Source organism: Xenopus laevis, chromosome 2S (genome assembly GCF_017654675.1).
Source record: "Xenopus laevis strain J_2021 chromosome 2S, Xenopus_laevis_v10.1, whole genome shotgun sequence".
Lineage (NCBI taxonomy): Eukaryota > Metazoa > Chordata > Amphibia > Anura > Pipidae > Xenopus > Xenopus laevis.
In genome coordinates this window covers 50,089,629-50,111,131 of record NC_054374.1, presented here as the reverse complement: position 1 = coordinate 50,111,131, position 21,503 = coordinate 50,089,629, and the positions used below count along the sequence as shown (strand labels likewise).

The following is a 21,503-nucleotide window of genomic DNA, read 5'->3' as shown; positions in this document are numbered from 1 at the left end:
ATGTGTACTTTGTTTGTACTACAGAAAAGAGGTTTGACCATAAGACTCATAGCTTGTCTATGGCTTCTATTTTATAGCAAAACCTTAGCAATAACAACTTAGAGGGGTTGTTAACCTTTAAATTAACTGTCAGTATAATATTGAGAGTGATTTTCTGATACAATTTGCAATTAGTCTTTGTTTTTTATTATTTGTGGTTTTTGAGATATTTAGCTTTTTATTCAGCATTTCTCCAATTTGTGGTTTCAGCAATCTGGTTGTCAGGGTCCAAATTACCTTAGCAACCATGCATTGATTTGAATTGGAGACTGGGGTATAAATATGAGAAGGCCTGAATAGAAAGATGAGTAATAAAAAGTAGCAATAACAATAAATGTCTAGCCTTACAGAGCATTTTTTAAGATGGGGGCAGTGATTTGAAAGTCTGAAAGAGTCAGAAAAAAAGGCAAATAATTCAAAAATGATAAAAAAAAGAAAAAAGGAAGGCCAATTGAAAAGTTACAATTAGCCATTCTATAACAAACTAAAAGTTAACCACCCCTTTAATATAAGATGCTTGCCGAATATAGGTGCCTTTTGCATTGAACAGTGTCGAACTGGGGGACCCTGGGCCCAATGGGACTGCAGCCTCAGAGGCCACCCACACCATACCCCGGGCCCCCCAGCTGCAAACTCCTCTGTGCCGTCAATACCTCCCACCCCCGCCTTACACGCATGCACGCTCATAAGTTTTTTCCAGTACTGCAGCACAACCGGAGAGAAGAGGGAGTGAGTCTGGGCTGGTGGGGCCCAAAAGTGCCTGGGGCAACCGGGTTTTTTCCAAGTGTGCCCGCTGGCCCAGTCCGACCCTGGCATTGACTGATTTTACTATAAGAAAGTGAAAATATGTATGGCGGGTGGTCTGTCATATTGAAAAATGCATAACATTTTAACCTTTAAACAAGAGTGTTCCAGGGGTATTCTGTAGATAGCCACATTAGTCTGTTAATTCTTGTGGGCCAGGGCCATCTGATTCCATTTTTATTCTGTAACCCTTGTTTGTTATAAATTAATGTAAAGTACTGTGTAACTTGCTGGTGCTGTATCAACAAATGATAAAGGTGTATGACAGCTTTTACCCACATGTTATTATGCAAAGAATTGTTCTGCACCAAATCTGCACTTTTGTTGTGGGCGGAATCCTTCAGAAAAGATTTGACCAAATACCCAACTGAACTCCACTTTGCATATTCATATTACATATTCTTGGAGTTCGTCCATTCCTAGTGCTATGTAACATGATGTGTTCCATTTGCATTCTGTGCTTGGATGTGGCTATGTCTGTATGCCAGTATAAGGAAGAATAGGCTGTCATTCCGTACTCGACTGCAGTGAAAAGCAGAAAAACGGACTATAGGGGAACCCAGGGAAAAATGCTAGCCTGTAAGAACCCTTAAGAACTGGATAATTAGCAATAATAGGACTTGACATCTGTAATTTCAAATGCATGCATGTTGAACTAAGGATGAAGGGAATCTTTATATAATAGCAAAAGGGTTCAGACATTTTAATGAAACTGCACCCCTTCTGATAATGCATCTAAGGCTCCTCCTGCCTCTTCTGTCTTTCACTATTTGTGGTCTTGAAACAAACATAATGAGCAGAAGATAGAATTCTGTACTTTGTTTTAAATATGATACAGCAGTTCCTTAGATCCCAGTGAGTGGTCTTAGTATGAGATACAGATTTAGCTCATTATTAAAAATCTCATATGTTACCCATCAGTTCTCCAAAACAGATCTCGCATATTAAAGCTGCAGTTCACCTATAAGTGATTTCTTAATAAGTTATAGAATGGTTCATTCCAAGCAACTTTTTAATTGGCCCTTTTGAATTACTTGCCTACTGATTCTCTCCAGCTTTTAAATTGAGGGGCACTGACCCTGTCTAAAAAACAAAACCTCTTTAATGCTACACATTTTTAGTTACTGCTGCTTTTATTACTCATCTTTTATTCAGACCATCTCCTATTCATATTCCAGTCTCTTATTCATATCAGTGTATGGTTGCTAGGGTAATTTTGGACTGATTAGCAATCAGATTGCAAACTAAGAGAGCAGCTAAGAGAGCAGAGTAAAAAGCAACTCAAAAACCACAAATAATGAAAAACAATTGCAAATTGTCTCAGAATATCACTCTCTACATCATACTTAAAGTTAATTTAAAATTAAACAACCATTTTAAATGAACACTTCAGTGTAAAAAATAAAAACTGGGTATATAGATATGTTAGATATGTTTCTAACATAGTTAGCCAAAAATGTACTCTATAAAGGCTGGAGTGAACTGGTGTATAACAGAACAGAACCCAACTTTCAGTTTTCAGCTCTCTAACTCTTAGTTAGCTTTTGATCCTCAGCATGCAGATCAGAAAAGCAAACTGTTATGACTCAAGTCACTGATTAGCTACTACTGCACTATACATTTTACATAGGGACAACATTTTAGCTGCAACTTACTTGCTGCTTTCAAGGTTAAAACGTCCAAACTTGGTTGCCCTTTTATTGGCCTCGAGTGGGATCGCACTATAGTTGGAAAGTGTGGGAGCTACAAGATGGAGCTGTATAATGAAGCAATACAATTCTTAATGAATCAGATTAAAGTTGAATGTAGGACTGGCCATACCAGGGATGACTTTGACGTAGTTGGTCAGCTTAAATATATTGCAATATATGGACAAACAATACCTGTTTTGTTAAAGGGTAAGGCATTTTTTGGTATCTTACGGCACAAAATGTCTCAATGTCTTAAATATATTGTTAATGGGTTGAGTGCAGAGGACCTCTTGTATTTGTCTGCATGAATTTTTGGTCACAGCCTCATTGCACCCCTGCTTAATAAGTGGTGCGCACAACTTTCCCTTGTTTGTTACTGTAGCCTATACTTTACTGTTGTTGATAAGACCAGTTACTTTTCAAATTAGGGCTCTTACTCACGAGTGTTATTTTCTGTGCTCCCCTGTGGTTACGTAGAGCAGCGCAGTCCCAGACAGATTGTGCCTGCACTCCCCTGCATTAAAACTGAATGGAGGGGGTCAGGAGAGTGCAGGACAAAATACCCAAGATCAAGAACTCATTACATAGAAAAGTCACATAAGTGCCTCCATAACATTAGGAGAAGGAAAGTCGTTAACCACTTGGGGGTGCCAAATGTTAGACACTCCCAAGTGAATGTATTTACTTACCTGAAACCCTGCTGATGCTCCTATCAGCAGAAAACACCGGCCCGGGGGTTATTTCAGTGAGCACCACGGAATGCTTCTCTTCCGGCTTCTTTTGCCTTCAAATTTCTCAGGGCAGACGCATGCGCAGTAGAATGGAAAAGCCAAATTTTTTGTTAAAGTTCGGCTTTTCACTCTAATGCGCATGCGAAGCCACGACAAGACAGAAGAAGCCAGCAGAGAATCGATCCGTGGTGCTCGCTGGTATAACCCCGGGCCGGTGGGGTTAGACGCAACATGTTGTATTTTTCCTGCTTTCAGCGCCTACACGCGCCTGTGTGAGTACAGCCCCATTGGAAAAAATGTAATGCGTCTATCCCTGCACAACCCTGTGGCTGAACGCAGAGAAACGGAACTCAGGGGAGCGCAGGTAAAACCGCTCGTCTATAAGAGCCCTAAATCACTTGTGTTGTTTTGCTAGCCATTTGTATCTCATTAGAAGCTGTACCAAAATTAACTGCACATGCTCACGGACACATGGTTGTCTAAAAGAGAAGTTTCTTAATGTCCATAAAGTGCAGTGGAAAACTAATAACATATATATTTTCCATGATTCTTAAGAATTAAAATCCTCTTGAGCTCTGAATCAGTTGTGCTCAAAGTAGAAGCAGCCTAGTTATGTCATTATTTCTTTTTTAATTGGGGTGTCCAGTTTTGCAAATTATGCTGTAGTTGCTTTGCTATGCATATTTAATGATGTGCTGCACCAACTGGTGAGCTGTCACTACCTCATATAGGCTATAGCCTTCTGCATTAGGCAGCATAATTTGGTAAAACTGCTTGCTTACACATTTGGATTAAACTAGTTACCATACTCTCAGAAGCTCATCTAATGATATTTATTGAATTTGGATGTGATTTCTGTGTGCATCACATGGCAACTTTAGTGCAACAGAAAAAAAGCATGCACTTGCACTCACTAAAATGAATCTGAAATCAATAAATTAAATGTCTGAGTTCCCTTGCGAGCAGCTGGATTCAGTTTTGTATGTGAGGAGTCGTGCAGACTTATCTTGCATACAAAGCAGAACTCTGCACAAGGCCAAAGGGGTACCTGTCTCCAATCTTAGAAATGTTGTCTTGCATAAAATGTATTAAAAAGTTACCTGATCTAAATACATTCCTGTTTTGGGTTGCTTTACCACCCCTAAATAATATCATGTACCTTATGCGGTGTTTCCCTGTCTTTGAGTATTGCTCCTTGGTGCCCACAGTGATTGTTGACTGTCCTTCTCATTTAACATACTGTATGAATTGCAAAGTAAAATGGCCGTTAGTAAGAGAGACAGCTGATAGAATAGAATCTGTGATTATATTTCTGCTTTAGGGCTCTTACTCACGAGCGGTTGTAGCTGCGCTCCCCTGCGTTCCATTTTTCTGCATTCAGCCGCAGGGGAGCGCAGGAATAGACGCATTACATTTTTTCCAATGGGGCTGTACTCACACATTCACGTGTAGGCACCGAGCGCAGGTTGAGACGCAACATGCTGCATTTTTCCTGCGTTCGGCGCCTACACGCGCAGGGGAGCGCAGCTACAACCGCTCGTGAGTAAGAGCCCTTAAAGGGATACTGTCATGGGAAAAAATAAAATTTTCAAAATGAATCAGTTAATAGTGCTGTTCCAGCAGAATTCTACGCTGAAATCCATTTCTCAAAAGAGCAAACAGATTTTTTTATATTTAATTTTAAAATCTGACATGGGGCTAGACATTTTGTCAATTTCCCAGCTGCCCCAAGTCATGTGACATGTGCCTGCACTTCAGGAGAGAAATGCTTTCTGGTAGGCTGCTGTTTTTCCTTCTCAATGTAACTGAATGTGTCTCAGTGGGACATGGGTTTTTACTATTGAGTGTTGTTCTTAGATCTACCAGGCAGCTGTTATCTTGTGTTAGGGAGCTGCTATCTGGTTACCTTCCCATTGTTCTTTTGTTTGGCTGCTGGGGGTAAAAAGGGAGGGGGGTGATATCACTCTAACTTGCAGTACAGCAGTAAAGAGTGATTGAAGTTTATCAGAGCACAAGTCACATGACTTGGGGCAGCTGGGAAATTGACAATATGTCTAGCCCCATGTCAGATTTCAATATTGAATATAAAAAAATCTGTTTGCTCTTTTGAGAAACGGATTTCAGTGCAGAATTCTGCTGGAGCAGCACTATTAACTGATTCATTTTGAAAAAAAAAATTTTCCCCATGACAGTATCCCTTTTTTTCGAGCTCCTTAATAAATAAGTGCACATTTCAATTTGGCACATTTTCGACTGTTAAGCAAGTTTTCCAGCATTGTATAACCATTTAATCTACAACTTACTAAAACGCCGTTTTTTCCAGCACAGGACCCCCCTATTTACACTGTTTATTATTTAGATAGCAATCAAGCCTCATGAATATTTAATTTAAAGCTTATATGTCTGACACCTTTGTCTGGGCCAACTACTATTTTAGAGCAGAGCACTGATTATTTATTATAAATTTATTATAGACATTACATTGGGAAATACAATGACTTGTATTTTTCATATAGTTTGGCAGTGTATGCTGTTAAGCTTGGGTTGCTCTGTGTCAATACACAAATGAATATGGGTTAATTTCTTTGCTTTGATAAAGACAGAGTTAGAAAGGGAAGAAATGCAGCCTAGCTGTGTGGTCTCGCTCACACTGTTTCTAAGCACATTTCGATAACAGAAGCCATGAGCAAAGATGAAAGACCCTTGCATGTTCACAGTATGGTATTTTGTTTAATGCTTGTCTTTTTGCCAGGATAAAAAAAAAATGTTTTATTCAGTAACTGGAAAAAACTGAAGAAGAATAAGGATTGTCAATTTCAAGCTTTTCCATTACCAAAATATTCCCACCTGAGAGGCCTTCAGCTGCTTATTAAAGAATTAAAGTATAACAAAAAAGGAGGGAACCATAGCACTTTTGCAAGGATGATGTGCCTTCAAATAAGTCCTTAGTAGCTCCCCATCTTTGTTTCTGCTGATTCATAACACATGCTTCTGTCAGTTATCTGAGCTTAGGGACCATTTAATGATATACCTGGTAGCTTCAAAAGTAGTGCCATTTGCATCAGGATGTAATAATCAGCAGCACTGCAACCAACGGGGTCACAAGGGATGCAGTTGCAACCATACACACACTACCTTTGGGGCCGTCAGAGGCCACATTGTGCCCAATATTTCTGTGTTCACTTCCGGTGGAGAGAAAACACACATCTCAGGGAATGTGAACATGTGCCTAGGCAATGCAAGTTATGTTACTCATATTTAGCCATGTAGCATCAGCTTCAATGACATGTGAACCTCATGTTCTGCTTGATGATTTGCAGCAATCCCTAAGCTTAGCAGCTGCCCAAAGCACACTGAGCACATGCAGAGCAATTGACACTCTTAAGTCCAAGATGGAGAGCTCCTGTAACTATCTATGAACTGTTATAAAGATGCTGAACCTTTAGTGGGGCGGGAGATTCATTATATAAAATACACATTTCAAGCCATATACTTTCTTAGTGTTTAGTTCTCCTTTGAACTACCATATCCAACATCAACTGGGAGCAAATGGAAGTCAATAGGTTGGGTATCCAGTTGGGTATCTTACCTTGAAAGATATATGGAGCAGATAATATTTTGCATGACTGCTCAGAAAAGTGTATTGCAGACTGTGCAACCAGTAACACACTGCAATATTTTCAGCATCAGAAATATTTCTGCTACTGTGGAAGAACCATTAGTTGTAGAGTACTTTGGGATCACATTAGCCCTGTGTTTGCGGATAGTGGGGCTCATTTATAATGAGGGGCAAATTTGCACCTGGACGGTAACCCATGGCAACCAATCAGATGATTGTTTCCAGTCCTCAACCTGAATCTGGCTGAAAAAAGCTAATGACCGATTAATTGTTATGGGTTACTGCCAGTTGCAAATGTTTCCAATGTTTATAAATGAGCCCCACTGACTTTTTGTAGGTTTTCTTGGTGAATTTTTCCATTTGTAAATGGTGACTCTTTCTTATGATGAGTTTAATTCCCATTTCCCGCTGCCCGAAAGTCATTTACATGAATATGTTTTAACCAATTCATTCTTTTAACAATGGATACATATTTGCAGATAATATAGAAAAATGTTTAACCAAACTGGGAGAGGTCTGCCCCTGGCTTCTGGTCCATAAGACACAAATTCTAATAAGACCCTCCTGAAAGTTGACATGGTGGTGAATATATTTAACTGAAAATCAAATTTGTAAGTCTATTCGATTATTTGTGAAATGGTGAATGTTCAAGCAACTAATCAGGGTCTATATTGACCAGTTTGGCTGGCTATGTAGCTAGCAAAAACTGACCAAAAATATGCAAGATCTTTGCATGTTCACCCATCCTAAAAGTGAAGACCAAGACTCACAGGCAGATATATAGTATACCTATGCATGTCAATAAACAGATGTGAAAATTATTGGCAAAATTGGCTACAAATGTTTACAGGCCAATCACTGTTGTATAAATTATATTTCTACATGACAAATAGGTGTAGTAGAGTAATAGAAAACCAACAGACCCAACATGCTGTTGATTCTGTGTAATTGAACTATTAACTGAGGCTTGTTCCGAATAATAGCAGTAATCAAAATAATAATAGCTTGTTCCAAATAATAGCAGTGTGGAGATCAATTAGTGAGGTCATTCTTTCTGTAAAAAAAAACAGGTGTCAATTTTGACCCTTATTTATGGGAGCAAATGTTGCACATGCTGGTTATAGTGCATTTTGCACTGAAAATCTGTGTCGTTTCAGACATTGTTGAGAAGAACAGCGTACTTTGATTAAAAAGTTGATTGCAGAGGGAAAAAAGTGCAGAAAATGATAGGCTGCTCAGTTAAAATGATTTCAAATGCTCTACAATAGCAACCAACTCCTGATCTGCTCCAGAAAGGAAGGTCTAAAGTTACCTGTGAGTAGTGAGGTCTATGAAGCCAAGCTATTGGCAAGAAGACCCCGAAAGTCCCATTGTTGGGAAAAAAAAAAAAAAAAAGACGTGTTGAAGAGGTTCCACTTTGCCAAAGAACACATTGACTGGCCTAAAGAGAAATAGTGCAACGTTTTGTGGACTGATAAAAGCAAGATTGTTCTTTTTGGGTCTAGGGGCCACAGACAGTTTGTCAGACAACCCACAAACACTGAATTCAAGCCACAGTACACTGTAAAGACAGTGAAGCATGGTGGCACAAGCATCAGGATATGGGGATGTTTCTCATACTATGGTGTTGGGCCTATTTATCGCATACCAGGGATTATGGATCAGTTTTAATAAATCAAAATACTTGAAGTGGTCATGTTGCCTTATGCTGAAGAAGAAATTCCCTTGAAATGGGGGTAAACAAGCAACATCTTGGTTCCAGACCAACAAGATTGATTTTATTGAGTGGCCTGTCCAAACTCCGGACCTTAATTCAATTTAAAACCTGTGGGGTGACTTAAATTTTTTTATTTCTGAGGCAAAACCAAGAAATGCAGAAGAATTGAGGAATGTAACAGGTGCCAGAAGTTGGTCGACTCCATGCAACACTGATGTGCAGCCGTTCTCAGAAACAGTGGTTATACAATTAAATATTAGTTCAGTGATTCAAAGGAAAGCAAAATCTTGAAACATTTTTCAGTTTATACAGTGAATGTTTGATTTTGCAAAGAAGAATGCACTGCTATTTTTTGGAACAGCCTCATATTCTTTTTTCTTCGCTTTCTTTAAAGGAATAAAACAAATTTGATACATTTTTTTGTGCAGTGTTTCCAATGCATTTGCATGTATGGAAATAAAAGCTAATATAAGGATTTTGAGCTTTATTCTTTTTTAAACATACTGCTGTTATTCTGAACACAAAATAAATAACAAAATAAAGCCCCAGCATTGTTACTAATTTTAAATAAGAATTAATAAAGTTAGAAAAAAACGACTGACTTATCTGTATGAGCTTATACTATGCAGTTATTATTGCCTTACAGAACTACCACTGTCATTTGTGAGACTGGTGCTCTGCAATGGCGGTCCATTGAGTACTGATAGGGTAGGGATAGAGTGTCTGTATCCAACTCCTTATGAAACAAAGCTTGTGTAAATAAGAGTGCTTGAAATAATTACAAAGCAAGTCAATGAGTGGACAACCTGAGTTAATTTTAAGTCAGCAGATAAAGACAGGCTTGTGAAAGACAGAACTTGCAGTTTACTGGGAAGCTGAAGTTGTCAGGAGATGAATGCTATCAAATGACAGATGGCGGAGCCTGTGACTCAAAGTGTAAAGAAATAGCATGTGACAACACATACGCTACAGCAGATATTTGTGTGCTACAGACTGGCAAGTGGTAATTCACACAGCAGGCTATCAGCATGTGGCAGAGTCTTGTAGCTTGAAGTGCTAAGTGCAAAGCATCACAGCATACTCATTGTTTGGGGCCTGTGCGTCTTGGAGAACATCCAAAGCTTTCTCACACACATTTAAAAGCAGCAGGAGCATTTAAATTATAGAAGAGGCAAAATGTGTCGCTCTCGGCTGACAGAGGATGCTGGAAGTTGTAGTTTGGCAATCATTGTAATTAACCCTGAAAAATATTTTTTTTCCCTTGCATAGGGTGTAGCTCAGTCATGGTCACAAGACTTTTCAAAGGGGGCAAGTCCTTTGTGACATACTTATAACCTTGTGGAAGACAAATAATATTCATTTTTCTCCATCACAAGAACGATTAGAATTTTTAGGATAAAGATGTATCTCAAATAGTTTCCTAAAAGCAATGTGTCTCCTCATCCAATAGCATCCTAGCAATGAAGATAATATAAAAGTCATAGCAGGGGCATAGGTTCTGGAGCAATAAGGGGACCATAAGTGCTAACCTTTGAGCCCATACAATAAGCAATTTTGCTTCTGACCATTTAAAATGTAAACTGAACTGAAGATACAATTGCAGAGCAATTTCACATGCAAGCTAGGGTTTTTGCCATTGGGCCCCCAAGCCCTGGCCAAGTGGTGTTCCTCCAGTATGAAGTGCTGCCAAGGCAAGTACAAAAAACTTACAGGTTTGGGACATGCTATCCAGAATGCTCGGGCCTGGGGATTTCCGGATAAGGGATCTTTCTTTATTTGGATCACAATTAGTCTGCCAAAAATAATTTCAATATTAAATAAACCATTAAGATAGTTTTGCCTAAAATAAGGATTAATTATATCTTAGCTGTGATCTAGTACAAGGTACGGTTTTATTATCACAGAGAAAAAGGAAACATTTTTTAAAAATGTGAATTATTTTGTTAAAATGGAGTCTATTGGAGATGACCTTCCCATAATTCTGAGCTTCCTAGATAACGGATCCTATACCTGTACCTGTTTTTGCATTTTGCTGCCTAATTGAAAACGAGCCCACTAATCTACTGTATATATGTTATGATACTTTTGTTAAGCCCTTTGCTGGAGCTGTTCATTGAATTTGCACCTTGATTTTCTGTTTCTCTGTGTATTTCTGTATAGGTCTGTGGCACTGCCGAGATGCTTTCTGTGCTAGAAAGGATCCCTTATTTGAATGTATTTTTAATGGGGAATGACAGCTGTGGGAAATCCTCAGAGCACAGAGAAGGGGGTTGTTCATTTCTTATTGGAGAACATCCAGAAGATCCAGATCAGTGCCGAAGGGCCTTTTCTCTGTCTCTCTCTCCCTCTTTCTCTGTCTCTCTCAGTATAGAGTCTCTGCTGAACTTCAGAATCTGTGGCAATTGCACTTTCTTGGGGGTGGTGGGTATAAAGAATCAGCACCATGACTCATAGCAGTAGCTTTTTATTTTATTTCCCTATTAATAACTTTGACATCGTAAAAGTGCCAGCCAAGTGGTAACCCTAGAAGCAACTCTGTTGTGTCTCTTAAGATCGGCCCTCTTGCAGGCAGTGATAACTGGTTGGGAGTTCGGCAGTGACAAAAATGGATCCTGACATAGGCTAGCCAAGCTGCCTTTAATTTTATACATACCTTGAACTTAACTGTCTGCTTTGTGTACTGACTGCAGCCTGCTCTGTAGATGTCACAAAAACATTTGTTACTGTATATAGAACATGGGTTTTGCTGCATTTTCTAAGAAACTGCTCACTTTGTTGCCCCAGTTCATTAGTAAGGTTTAGTTTCCATATATTACTACTATGAATATGTATATAGTATATAAAGATATATCATGGTAGGCACAAAGGATATTCCTTCTTTGCCTATTTAAAATTATTCCTTTGTGGGAAGAGCCATAATGTTTGCTTTGACTAATGCATTTTCTGGATTAAATCAGTGAAATGTTAATTAATAACTACAGGTGGTGATTCTGTTTCATTGATATCAATGGCTTATAAGTCTTGTTATAAGGAAAGTGTCATGGCAGCTGTCTGCTTCATATATCCAGGCCATAATATATTCTTAAAGCAACTGAACTTTAAGTCTTCTTGAAAACGTTTCACCAATTATCCGAGTTGCATCTTCAGTCCAGCTGCGTGACAACTCCCACTCACATATTTAAATGTTATAGGCAGGGAAGTAAATATCATGATGCATAATTACTAGATCCATGCTACTTAAAAAACAGCTTTGGATAAGGTATATTTTGCTTGACTATATGCCATTGTGCCTATAAAACCCTGGACCACTAACCAGTGTGCCTGTAGTAGCATAGCTTTGAACTACAAAGACAATGCTTTATTAAAAGATTATCTTCGTGTAGACAGAGGAAGTTGCAGATGGGGATCTTAGTTGGGAGCTGATCTAGTTCGTGCAATGCAGAGAGCCAGAAGACTGCATTTCATATGCCTGAGCTTTTGTCAGCATGACCAAAAGAGTCCTGCCATAGCATTGATTGAAATTTTTAATTTATTTGTATAGTACAATGCTATGCCAATAACACTCAGCCCAACACTATCATTCTAATTAAACATTATTATCTGCAAAGGCCCCACAAATAAAGAAACAGCTTAATTGCCCATGTGCAACAGGTACTTTGATTTCCTCCCACACTCCAAAAACAAAAAGGCAGCTCAATTGGCTCCTAATATAGCTTACCCTACTGTGTGTGAATGTGATAGGGACCTTAAAGTGTAAGCTCTGTATATATCTGTCAATCTGAATTGTCTAGTGATGATTGCTAGCTCTTGATGTCTAAGTTTGCCAATAACCTGGGCAGAAGTTGAAAAGTCACAGGTAAAGTTTTTTTTCATTTCATATTCACTATCCAGCACCTTTTTCTTGTCTCTTAAGCTTCCTACAGGTGCCATATATTTATTTATTTCTTCTTAAACAAACAGCATTTCCATTTCTATAAAAAGATAATTTTTCTCTACATTGTACAATAAAAGTTAAATGAAGTTTTATCCGTTAATGGTGTTTTTCCAGGAATGTTTTCAGACATTTTACCAATTCTCCAATATTACTGAATGAAGAATCCAACAGTGAAATCTTGTTTTCTGTGATATTTTTATTTCAAAGCACTTAAACGAAAAATTACTTTCTGCAATGTAAAATTGCTTTAAATAAGAGAAAATCTTAAGGGGTCAGTTTAACCTGTTGTTCAACATAAGCTAGGTGAATAGAGTTTGTGTTTAACATAATTTGTGCCTTTTGTTCCAGTCACAAAAAATCTATGATTTTATCTTCAGCTAAAAAGGGCAAACAGGTTGCATCAGTTGCTCATATTGAGGTATAAAAACTGTGGTTTCATATTGTGTGTTTACTTTACATTTGCATTATACATATATATCGATTTTAATTATGTTTATTACAGAGCATGTATTTACCTTGGTCACAGATCTTATATGAAATCCATTGTTTAAATCATTGTAGTATTTAGAGCAGTGGTGTAACTAGAGTGCATCAGGCCCCCCTGCATAAAAAATCTTCGGAGGGCCCTGCATACTGCAATCCGCAACTGCCCACCCACTTCCTGCCTAGCCCCTGCCCACTACATACCCTGTGCCCACTACACTTCTCAACCCCTCCCCACCTCACGCAGGAGTCTCCCAGCCACCTACATCCCCCTTCCTTAGGCGAAGGAATAAGAGAGACTGGGGAGTGACGATTCCCCTTAACCTTAGAGGAACAAGGCCGGATTTTGAGTTGCAGCGCCCCAAGGCCGCATGGACCCAGCTCCGGCCTCTTCTGTTGCCCCCGCCTCGCCACAAATCCTCTTCTGCTGTGGCCTCGCGGGGCCTGTAGAGGAAGCAGACGCTTTGGTCCGGACCCTCTTGCAGCTGTGCTTCCGCCACTGGTTTAGAGGCCACAACAGGATAAATTACTTAACTAACTAAATTAAATTAATTGAGCTAAGAAAGTTTAGCAAACTATAGGAAACTCCTACACTGAATTTAAATTTATGAGCCCACCACTGATTAGGCTGTGTTAACATTATCCAACCTACCCTTTATTAGCTGAGCATGGTAAATATGCTAGGTTTCATTATATATCTATGGGCTTGAAAATCTCAGGAAAAAGCATGCTATTCTTATAACAGATTGTTAAAGTATATGTATTTTGTGTATTTTGCAGCTTGCTATCCAATCCAGATTCTGTGACAGCACAAGGATAAGAGAATATCAGACAGCAAATGTGCACTACGTGGCACAGATAGACGAGGAAGATTCAGAGTCTTGTGGTGATGACACTATTGTGATGGTTTCTATGCCGTCCATTACATTAAAGGACAAAGGACCCTGAACAATCTGTATGAGCAAATCCTAAAGGTTCAAAGCAAGTGGCAATCCCCCCCTGGAAATTCAGAGCTTCGAAAAGAGAAGGAAGGGAAAAGACAACCTTGGAATGCCTGATTAAGGAGCTGTCATGCTTTATTATTGATACCTAGCTTTTAATATTTAATGCTGTAGAACTGGAGCTCCTAACTGCGGCACAGACATGAGACATGATGGGGTCATGCTAAAATCTCTGGATATTAATTAAACTTGGTGGCCTTACAAATTATGCCAGAAAATGCTGAGGAACAAATACATTACATGTGGAATAAGCCACAAGCAGGAATTTTCTTGGTGTAGGTTGGGGGGGAGCAAAAGCAACTCTCTCTGCATTCATTTGTGCCAAACATAAATGGAAATTAATACCAATATTGTAGCGGAGTTTGTGTCTGGCAGAAAAATTCTTTGCACACACTTAACATTAGCATGTGACTTACCAGGTTTCTCCATGTACAATCAACAGCAAATGTCTCCCATTATTCATTTTATAAGGTGTCAATTGTTATCTGAATTACCTGATCATAATTCCTTCTTTGCATGGAGCCCATGGGGGGAAGTTTTTACAGTCTTTTGTACAAACCCATTGCTTTGTTGTTGGGCTGTGTAGAGTGAAAGTTGATGCTCCCAATTGACTTATTTAGTTCATTTACTGAGCTGGAATAGGTAGGGGCCATGTGTTCCAACTTTCTGTGCTTATTCTGCATATTGAATGGTCGTTTTACTTCTCAGCCCATGCACAAACCAAATGGATTACACAGGGATAAGACCATATGGTCAATTTTTTTTATCACTAAAACGCTTTGTGCCATATATCAGCAGTCATTTCTCCTCCAACCAAGACTCCAAATCATAAATTCCCTGCATGCTCCTTAAAAGACCTGAGAAGAATGCATGCCACCTTTTCTGAAAAAAAAAAATACAAACCTTTCTATATTTTTATGTTTTTTTCCTATTAATAACTTTGGCATCAAAGCATTCATTTTACTGGCTTGATGGCAACCCTAGTTACAAGATACATGTCTGGGCGGCAGCAAAAGACAAACTACTTTCAAGAAATGTGATTTACATTAAAAATCATTGCAAACATTTAGGGGCCTATTTATGAAACATGTTTCTGGTCATGTTTTAAAGGGAAAAAAAATCTTAATTGTTAGAGGAAAAAAAACTTGAATATTTCAACAACAAAAAAAGCTGCTAAAAATCTGAAAATACTCCAGCTGAAACTTGTTGAAATCATGTAAAAATCAATGGAAGATGTCCCTTTAACAATTTCAAGATGTTTTTTTACCTTCAGGTTTCTCAATAGTTTTGGGCTGTTTGCCTTGGTTTTTGTTCGGTAATCCAAATTATTCGAGTGTTTCAGGATGGCAAATTGAAAAAGTTGAGTTTCAGAACGTCAATTCAAAAAAGCTTTTGCGATTTTGTCGCAACATTTTTAGAACTATTATTTTTTTTTAAACAAAAGATTTCTTTTCAGGGTTGGTTGGATTTGGTTGGATTTTTTTTTAAAAGCAGAGTAAGAAAAAGTCAAGTTTTAGTACATAACCCCCTTAATATACATTAAGAAAGTAGTTTAGGATTACATTTTCTTCATTATTTAAAATAAGGGGAAACTTAAAATCATATATATATATATATATATATATATATATATATATATATATATATATATATATATATATATATATATATATATATATATACAGGTGCAGGGTGGGACAGCACTCCAAGGATTTGAAGACAAGGATATAATGTCAAGAAAGTGAGCAGGTTTATTCAATCCGACGTTTCAGTTCCACACAGGAACTTTCTTCAGGGAACTGTGTGGAACTGAAACGTCGGATTGAATAAACCTGCTCACTTTCTTGACATTATATCCTTGTCTTCAAATCCTTGGAGTGCTGTCCCACCCTGCACCTGTATCCATTTATCTTTTGGATTAGCACCCAGGTCTTTTGCCACTTATGGTGTGCGGAACATCTGCATCTCTATATATATATATATATATATATATATATATATATATATATATATATATATATATATACACACACACATATCAGAAAGAAATGCATTATTTGTTTTTATAAATATATATGCCAATATCTGATGAGTTTATCATATTAAGTTTATATCATATTATATTAAGTGGCCTATTAAAGACTAATAAAAAACTGGAATATAGATGTCATCAAATATTGCCCGTTTACATTGAGCCATTACTAGTGTAACATAAGCAATAAGTGGGGTTCAGTGTATGCTAAACATATACAACCTGCAGCCACCCATCCCTTTGGTTTAATTTGACTTGATTTCCACAACCACCTTACAACTGTTGTTTCATTATCACATGTTTATGGCATTGTCTTTTGTCATTTCAAGACATCATGGATAGTTTGTTAAATGAATACTTCAGTGTGAAAATCTGTGTAAATAGATAAAAAATGTTTCTAATATAGTTAGTTAGCCAAATATGTAATGTATAAAGGCTGGAGTGATTAGATGTCTAATAAAACAGCCAGAATCCTACTTCCTGCTTTTCAGCTCTATAACTCTGAGTTAGTCAGCGACTTGAAGGGGGGCCACATGGTACATTTCTGTTCAGTGAGTTTGTAATTGATCCTCAGCATTCAGCTCAGATTCAAAAGCAACATATATGACCCATGTGGCCCCCCCCTCAAGTCTCTGATTGGTTACTGCCTGGTAACCAGTCAGTGTAAACCAAGAGAGCTGAAAAGCAGGAAGTAGTGTTCTGACTGACATGTTATACATCAAATCACTCCAGCCTTTATACATTACATTTTTGGCTAACTAACTATATTAGAAACATTTTTTTGTTTTGCACAGCCGATCTAATTACCCAGTTTTTATTTTTACACTGAACAATTCCTTTAAAGAGAAGCTAGAAACCTGTCAAAATAAGTAGCCAATGTGTTTCGATTCAGTAGGTACAGTAGCTAGTCTGCAGTACAGCATAGGAAACCATTTTATGACAATTTGGATATTGCCTTGCGGCTTGCCCTTCCAGAAATTGGGAATGCAACTGATTGCCTGGCTGAGAACTGGGCCCTTTAGATAAGGCCTTCTCATATCCTAGTCTATCACTGTCTGTGCACTAGTGTGAGAGAGCCCAACAACTACTGTAGATACTATTCAAATAAACCTTTTTAAAAAACACTGAAATACATGAAGGGTAGTAGCCAAATTACAATAATGTTTGTAAAATACAAATCTTCAAATTAAGATAACTATGCTGAAAGTTCTAGTTCCTATGTCAGGAGGGGATTCAAAGAGCAGCCATCACAATGGCTCAGTGGGGCACAGGCTTTATCGGTTTATAAGGTTGGCCAAATAAAGTGTTTTTTTCAATGGGATGAGACTAAAAGGTCTTGCTCTACTATTGTGCCATATTCCATTGTAAAACTATGAGATTAAATCTTCACTGTTTACACCTTCTCAATGCATTAAATATTCTCTTGTTATGTGCGCAGTATTTTTATAACATTTTTATTCTTATTTATGCAAATAGTAGAGTTTCTGTAGCTCTCATTTCTGTGTATTTTGCTTTATGCTTCTATAGCTCAATACCATGACAGTGTGTGTCAATTTGAGTGATTTGCTGCTCTATCACAATGGGATGACATTTAAATATATTGAACGGAGTTTATATTTCACAGCAGTTGACGACAGCTCCTTTGGCTACTGGCAGGTTGGGTCTAGCCATTCAGAGGAAACAAAAATATAAAATATTTAACCAATTCCTCCCTTTGAATGCAAGTCAAGAATCGTTGCCTTTTTCAAAATATAAAAACATTAGTGATGGGCGAATTTGCGCCGTTTCGCTTCGCCGAAATATTCGCGAATTTCGCGAAACAGCGTTTTTGACGCCGGCGCCCGTTTTTTTGGGAAAAAAAACCTTTGACGCCGGCGAATTTTCACGGGCGTTTCGCGAATTTATTCGCTGGCGGCGAATCGCGCAAATTCGCCGCGAATTCGCGCCTGGCGAATAAATTCGCCCATCACTAAAAAACATTATTGTGCAAACTCATTTAATAATGGATAAAAAGCTGACTGTGTGGGGAAAGTTACTTTTTAAGTCTCAGTGTTACCAAAAATTGTGTGAAATCTTTTTTCCGATGGTCAGTATAAAAGAACAAGAAACTCAGTTATCTACCAATGTAAAATATTTATTAGAATGTAATATAAACAGTATGTATAATAAAACAGTACCTTGTACTTGATGGTAACTAAGCATTTATTAATCCGGTGGCGAAACAATTATATTGTTTTTTTTTAATGTTTAGATGTTTCTTGGTAGACTTAAAGGAGAAGGAAAGCTAGCAAATCAGTTTATTGACAATAGATTAGCCACAATAGTGCAAGCTATAACACTATTTATTCTGTAGAATGCTTTACCATACCTGAGTAAACAGCTCTAGAAGCTCTTTCTGAAACATTATGGTTTACTGGTGTATTTATATAGACAGTTCTGATAAAACTTACTTAATTTTCGCCTTTCCTTCTCCTAAGGTATGGAGATCAAAAGTACAGAAAGATCCCTTATCTGGAAAACTCCATGTCCCAGGCTTTCTGGATAATAGGTCCTATACCTTTACTGGGTAATTTTAACTGGTTGTGCAATAACATTTACAGCATGATGGGTTAATTTTTCATTAGCCATAAGCTAAGATCTAGGGATTCAGTTAAGGCCACATAAAAGGAAATGTCAGCTTGGCCCTGTTTTAGGTTTGTGAGGTTGTTTTTTTTTTTTTGAATGGCCCAAAAAGTCGTGTGAACAAAACAAAAACAAGGAAGTAAAAAATGTTTTCTCCTTCCCACTCCTAATTTGCATATGCAAATTCGGTATTCGGCCGAATCTTTCGCAAAGGATTCAGGGTTTGGCCGAATCCAAAATAGTGGATTCGGTGCATCCCTAGTATTTAATTGTTCAATAAATTAATTTGGTTGAAGAATGGGAGTTCATTATTATTGCTGTTTAGAAGGATGTACCCAAGGAGGCAGAGTAGTAAACTGGATCCCCTCAAAGCTGTATCATTTCTGCCATTGTAAACCACACCAGCTACTGTAAATATACCAGGGACACTGAGTTCCACAGTTGTTTAGCTGAAGACAGTGATGCTTTGTACTCAGTACAGAAAGGTGCTAGGACTGTGTCACACTACAATTAGTGATGAAATTCCACGGGGAAAGTATGTGAGTATGTATGATTTCTGCTCAGCAGCAGCTCGGCTCCAGCCATTAGGAGGGCACCAGGTTGATGGTTGATGGCACGGGTTTAGCACACTCCTATTTAGTAGTATTCGCCCAAGAAGCTTCCTGCATTAGACTTAAACATTAAAGTACACTTTGTGGCAGATTTACTAAGCTCGAGTGAATAATTTGAATGCAAAAATATTCGAATTTCGAACTATTTTTTTGGGTACTTCGACCATCGAATTGGTCAAATTCGATCGAAACGAATGAATCGAACAATTCGAAGTAGAAATCTTTAAAAAAAACTTCAACTTCATACTTCGCCACTTTAAACCTACCGAAGACCAATGTTAGCCTATGGGGACCTTCCCCAGCACTTTTCTAAGCTTTTCTAAGCTTAGATCGATCGATTAAAATCGTTCGATTCGAACAATTTTATCGTTCGATCAAACGATTTTTATTCAGTCGTTCGATCTAAGCTTTTGCAGTAAAATCCTTCGAATTCTATATTCGACCCTTGATAAATCTGCCCCTATGTGTGCTTGGTATAGTGCATGTACTCCATGTGCAGACATTTTTGTGACCAAATTCCAGAAATAGCACAACGGGACACACTTTAATACTATGGCTGCCCATTTTTCAAAGGCTTGCAGAGCATTGAATACATTTCTTTGAGGGATTGTTCATGTTTAAGTTACCTTGTAGTATGATGTTGATGGCAATATACCTATTTTCATATTCTTGATTTTTTTTTTATTATTTGTGGTTTTTGAGTTAAGCGTTTTATTTAGCAGATCTCCAGTTTGCAATTTCAACAATCTGGTTGCTAAGGTCCAATTTACGCTAGCAACCATGAATTGATTTGAATAAGACACAAGAATATGAATAGGAGAGGGCCTGAATAAAAAGATAAGTAATAAAAAGTAGCTAGTAGTTATAGAGGGGTCACTGACCCCCATTTGAAAGCTGTCAGCAGATTCAGAAGAGGAAGGCAAATAATGAAAAAAAAAACTAATAAATAATGAAAACCAAAATGTTGCTTAGAATTGGCCATTATATAACATACTAAGGGGCAGATTTACTAAAGGGTGAGGTGAAGATTCCCCAGCGTTACCGTTTTCACGGACTTCACTGATTTACGGGTGCAGGCGTCACTTCACTAGCGAAGGAGATAGACGGTAGCAGTGATTCGCACTCAATCGGCAGACAAATTTTCACTCTGGCAAATGGACGTTATTCCGCAAATTGAATGCTAGAGCATTTTCACTTTGATTTGCTCACATTGGCGAAGTAACGCTAGTGAAAATTCCCACATTTGGCACCCTGGATGCATCTTTGAATTTTAGTAAATTAACGTTGTCTGAGCAAATTTTCGCCTGGCGAAGTGTTGCTATGGCTGCGAAGCCGTCGCTGGCGAATTTTCACCGCTTAATAAATGTAACCCTATAAGTTAACTGAAAGCTATTAGGCACTTTGATTAATGTTAATACAATGATTTATTCATATTTCCTAAAGCCCCCCCCCATAGGCTTTAATGTAAAACATCTGACAAACACTGATGACCATGTAGTGCTATGTTTCCATGATACTGTCTCCTGACAAGCAGGGGCAAGAGCCTGAAAACAAACTACTAAAGCACCCTATATAGTGTGCCATAAAGGAAGATTTTGCTTATGAAAGGGACATGACCTAACACTATGGTGATTTATTGCATGCAGCACCAGGTAATCCAGTGTGTAAGGATGCACATATAAGGGATTTGATAATAGCGGAGGCATTCGCATACTTGTATATTGCAATAATATACACAGGCGCAGTAAATTCTACTTACTTCAAAGCACTGCTGCCAGTTCCATTTAAACAGATACCTCCCCTGAGTGGCGTTATTTGTTTGTTATTTAAATCTAGTATTTTCCATAGCATCAGCTTTAAAGGTGCATAGCCACCCAGCTTGCAGAAAATACTGACCTGAAACATTTTTAATTTTTTAGCCATGGGAGCTAGGGACTTCTCAGTGGGGCATATATATAAATATGTAGGATGACATGCACAACCACATTTGTGGTTTACATAATCAAATGTCCCTGTGGGCTAATTTACTGTGGTAAGACTGTCAGGATGCTCAAAGAACGAATTGGCATGCATAGAGCAAGCATCAGGGCTGCATTAGACCCAGAAAGGGAAGACAAAGCAAAGGGTAAAAATCAGGACATTGCCCAACAGCTAGTAGTCCGGCACTGGGCAGAAGCAAAACATAGCCCAGCAGCATTTAGATGCATGCCAATCGAGCA

At 38.2% G+C, this 21,503-nt stretch overlaps 1 protein-coding gene across 5 annotated transcripts in view; it reads left to right on the top strand.

Moving 5' to 3' along the window:
• Window positions 1-21,503, top strand: part of LOC108709423 (cyclic AMP receptor-like protein A) — a 256,285-nt gene that overhangs the window by 226,587 nt on the left and 8,195 nt on the right. For 4 of the 5 annotated variants that reach the window (XM_041583759.1, XM_018249222.2, XM_018249223.2 and 1 more), the window contains one exon: window positions 13,799-14,369. The exons of the other annotated variant lie outside the window; for it this stretch is intronic. In XM_041583759.1, the coding sequence (XP_041439693.1) occupies window positions 13,799-13,966 (168 nt within the window). In that variant the 3' untranslated portion in view covers window positions 13,967-14,369. Of the gene's footprint in view, window positions 1-13,798; window positions 14,370-21,503 lie in introns of those variants that run through there. 5 annotated transcript variants of the gene reach the window in all.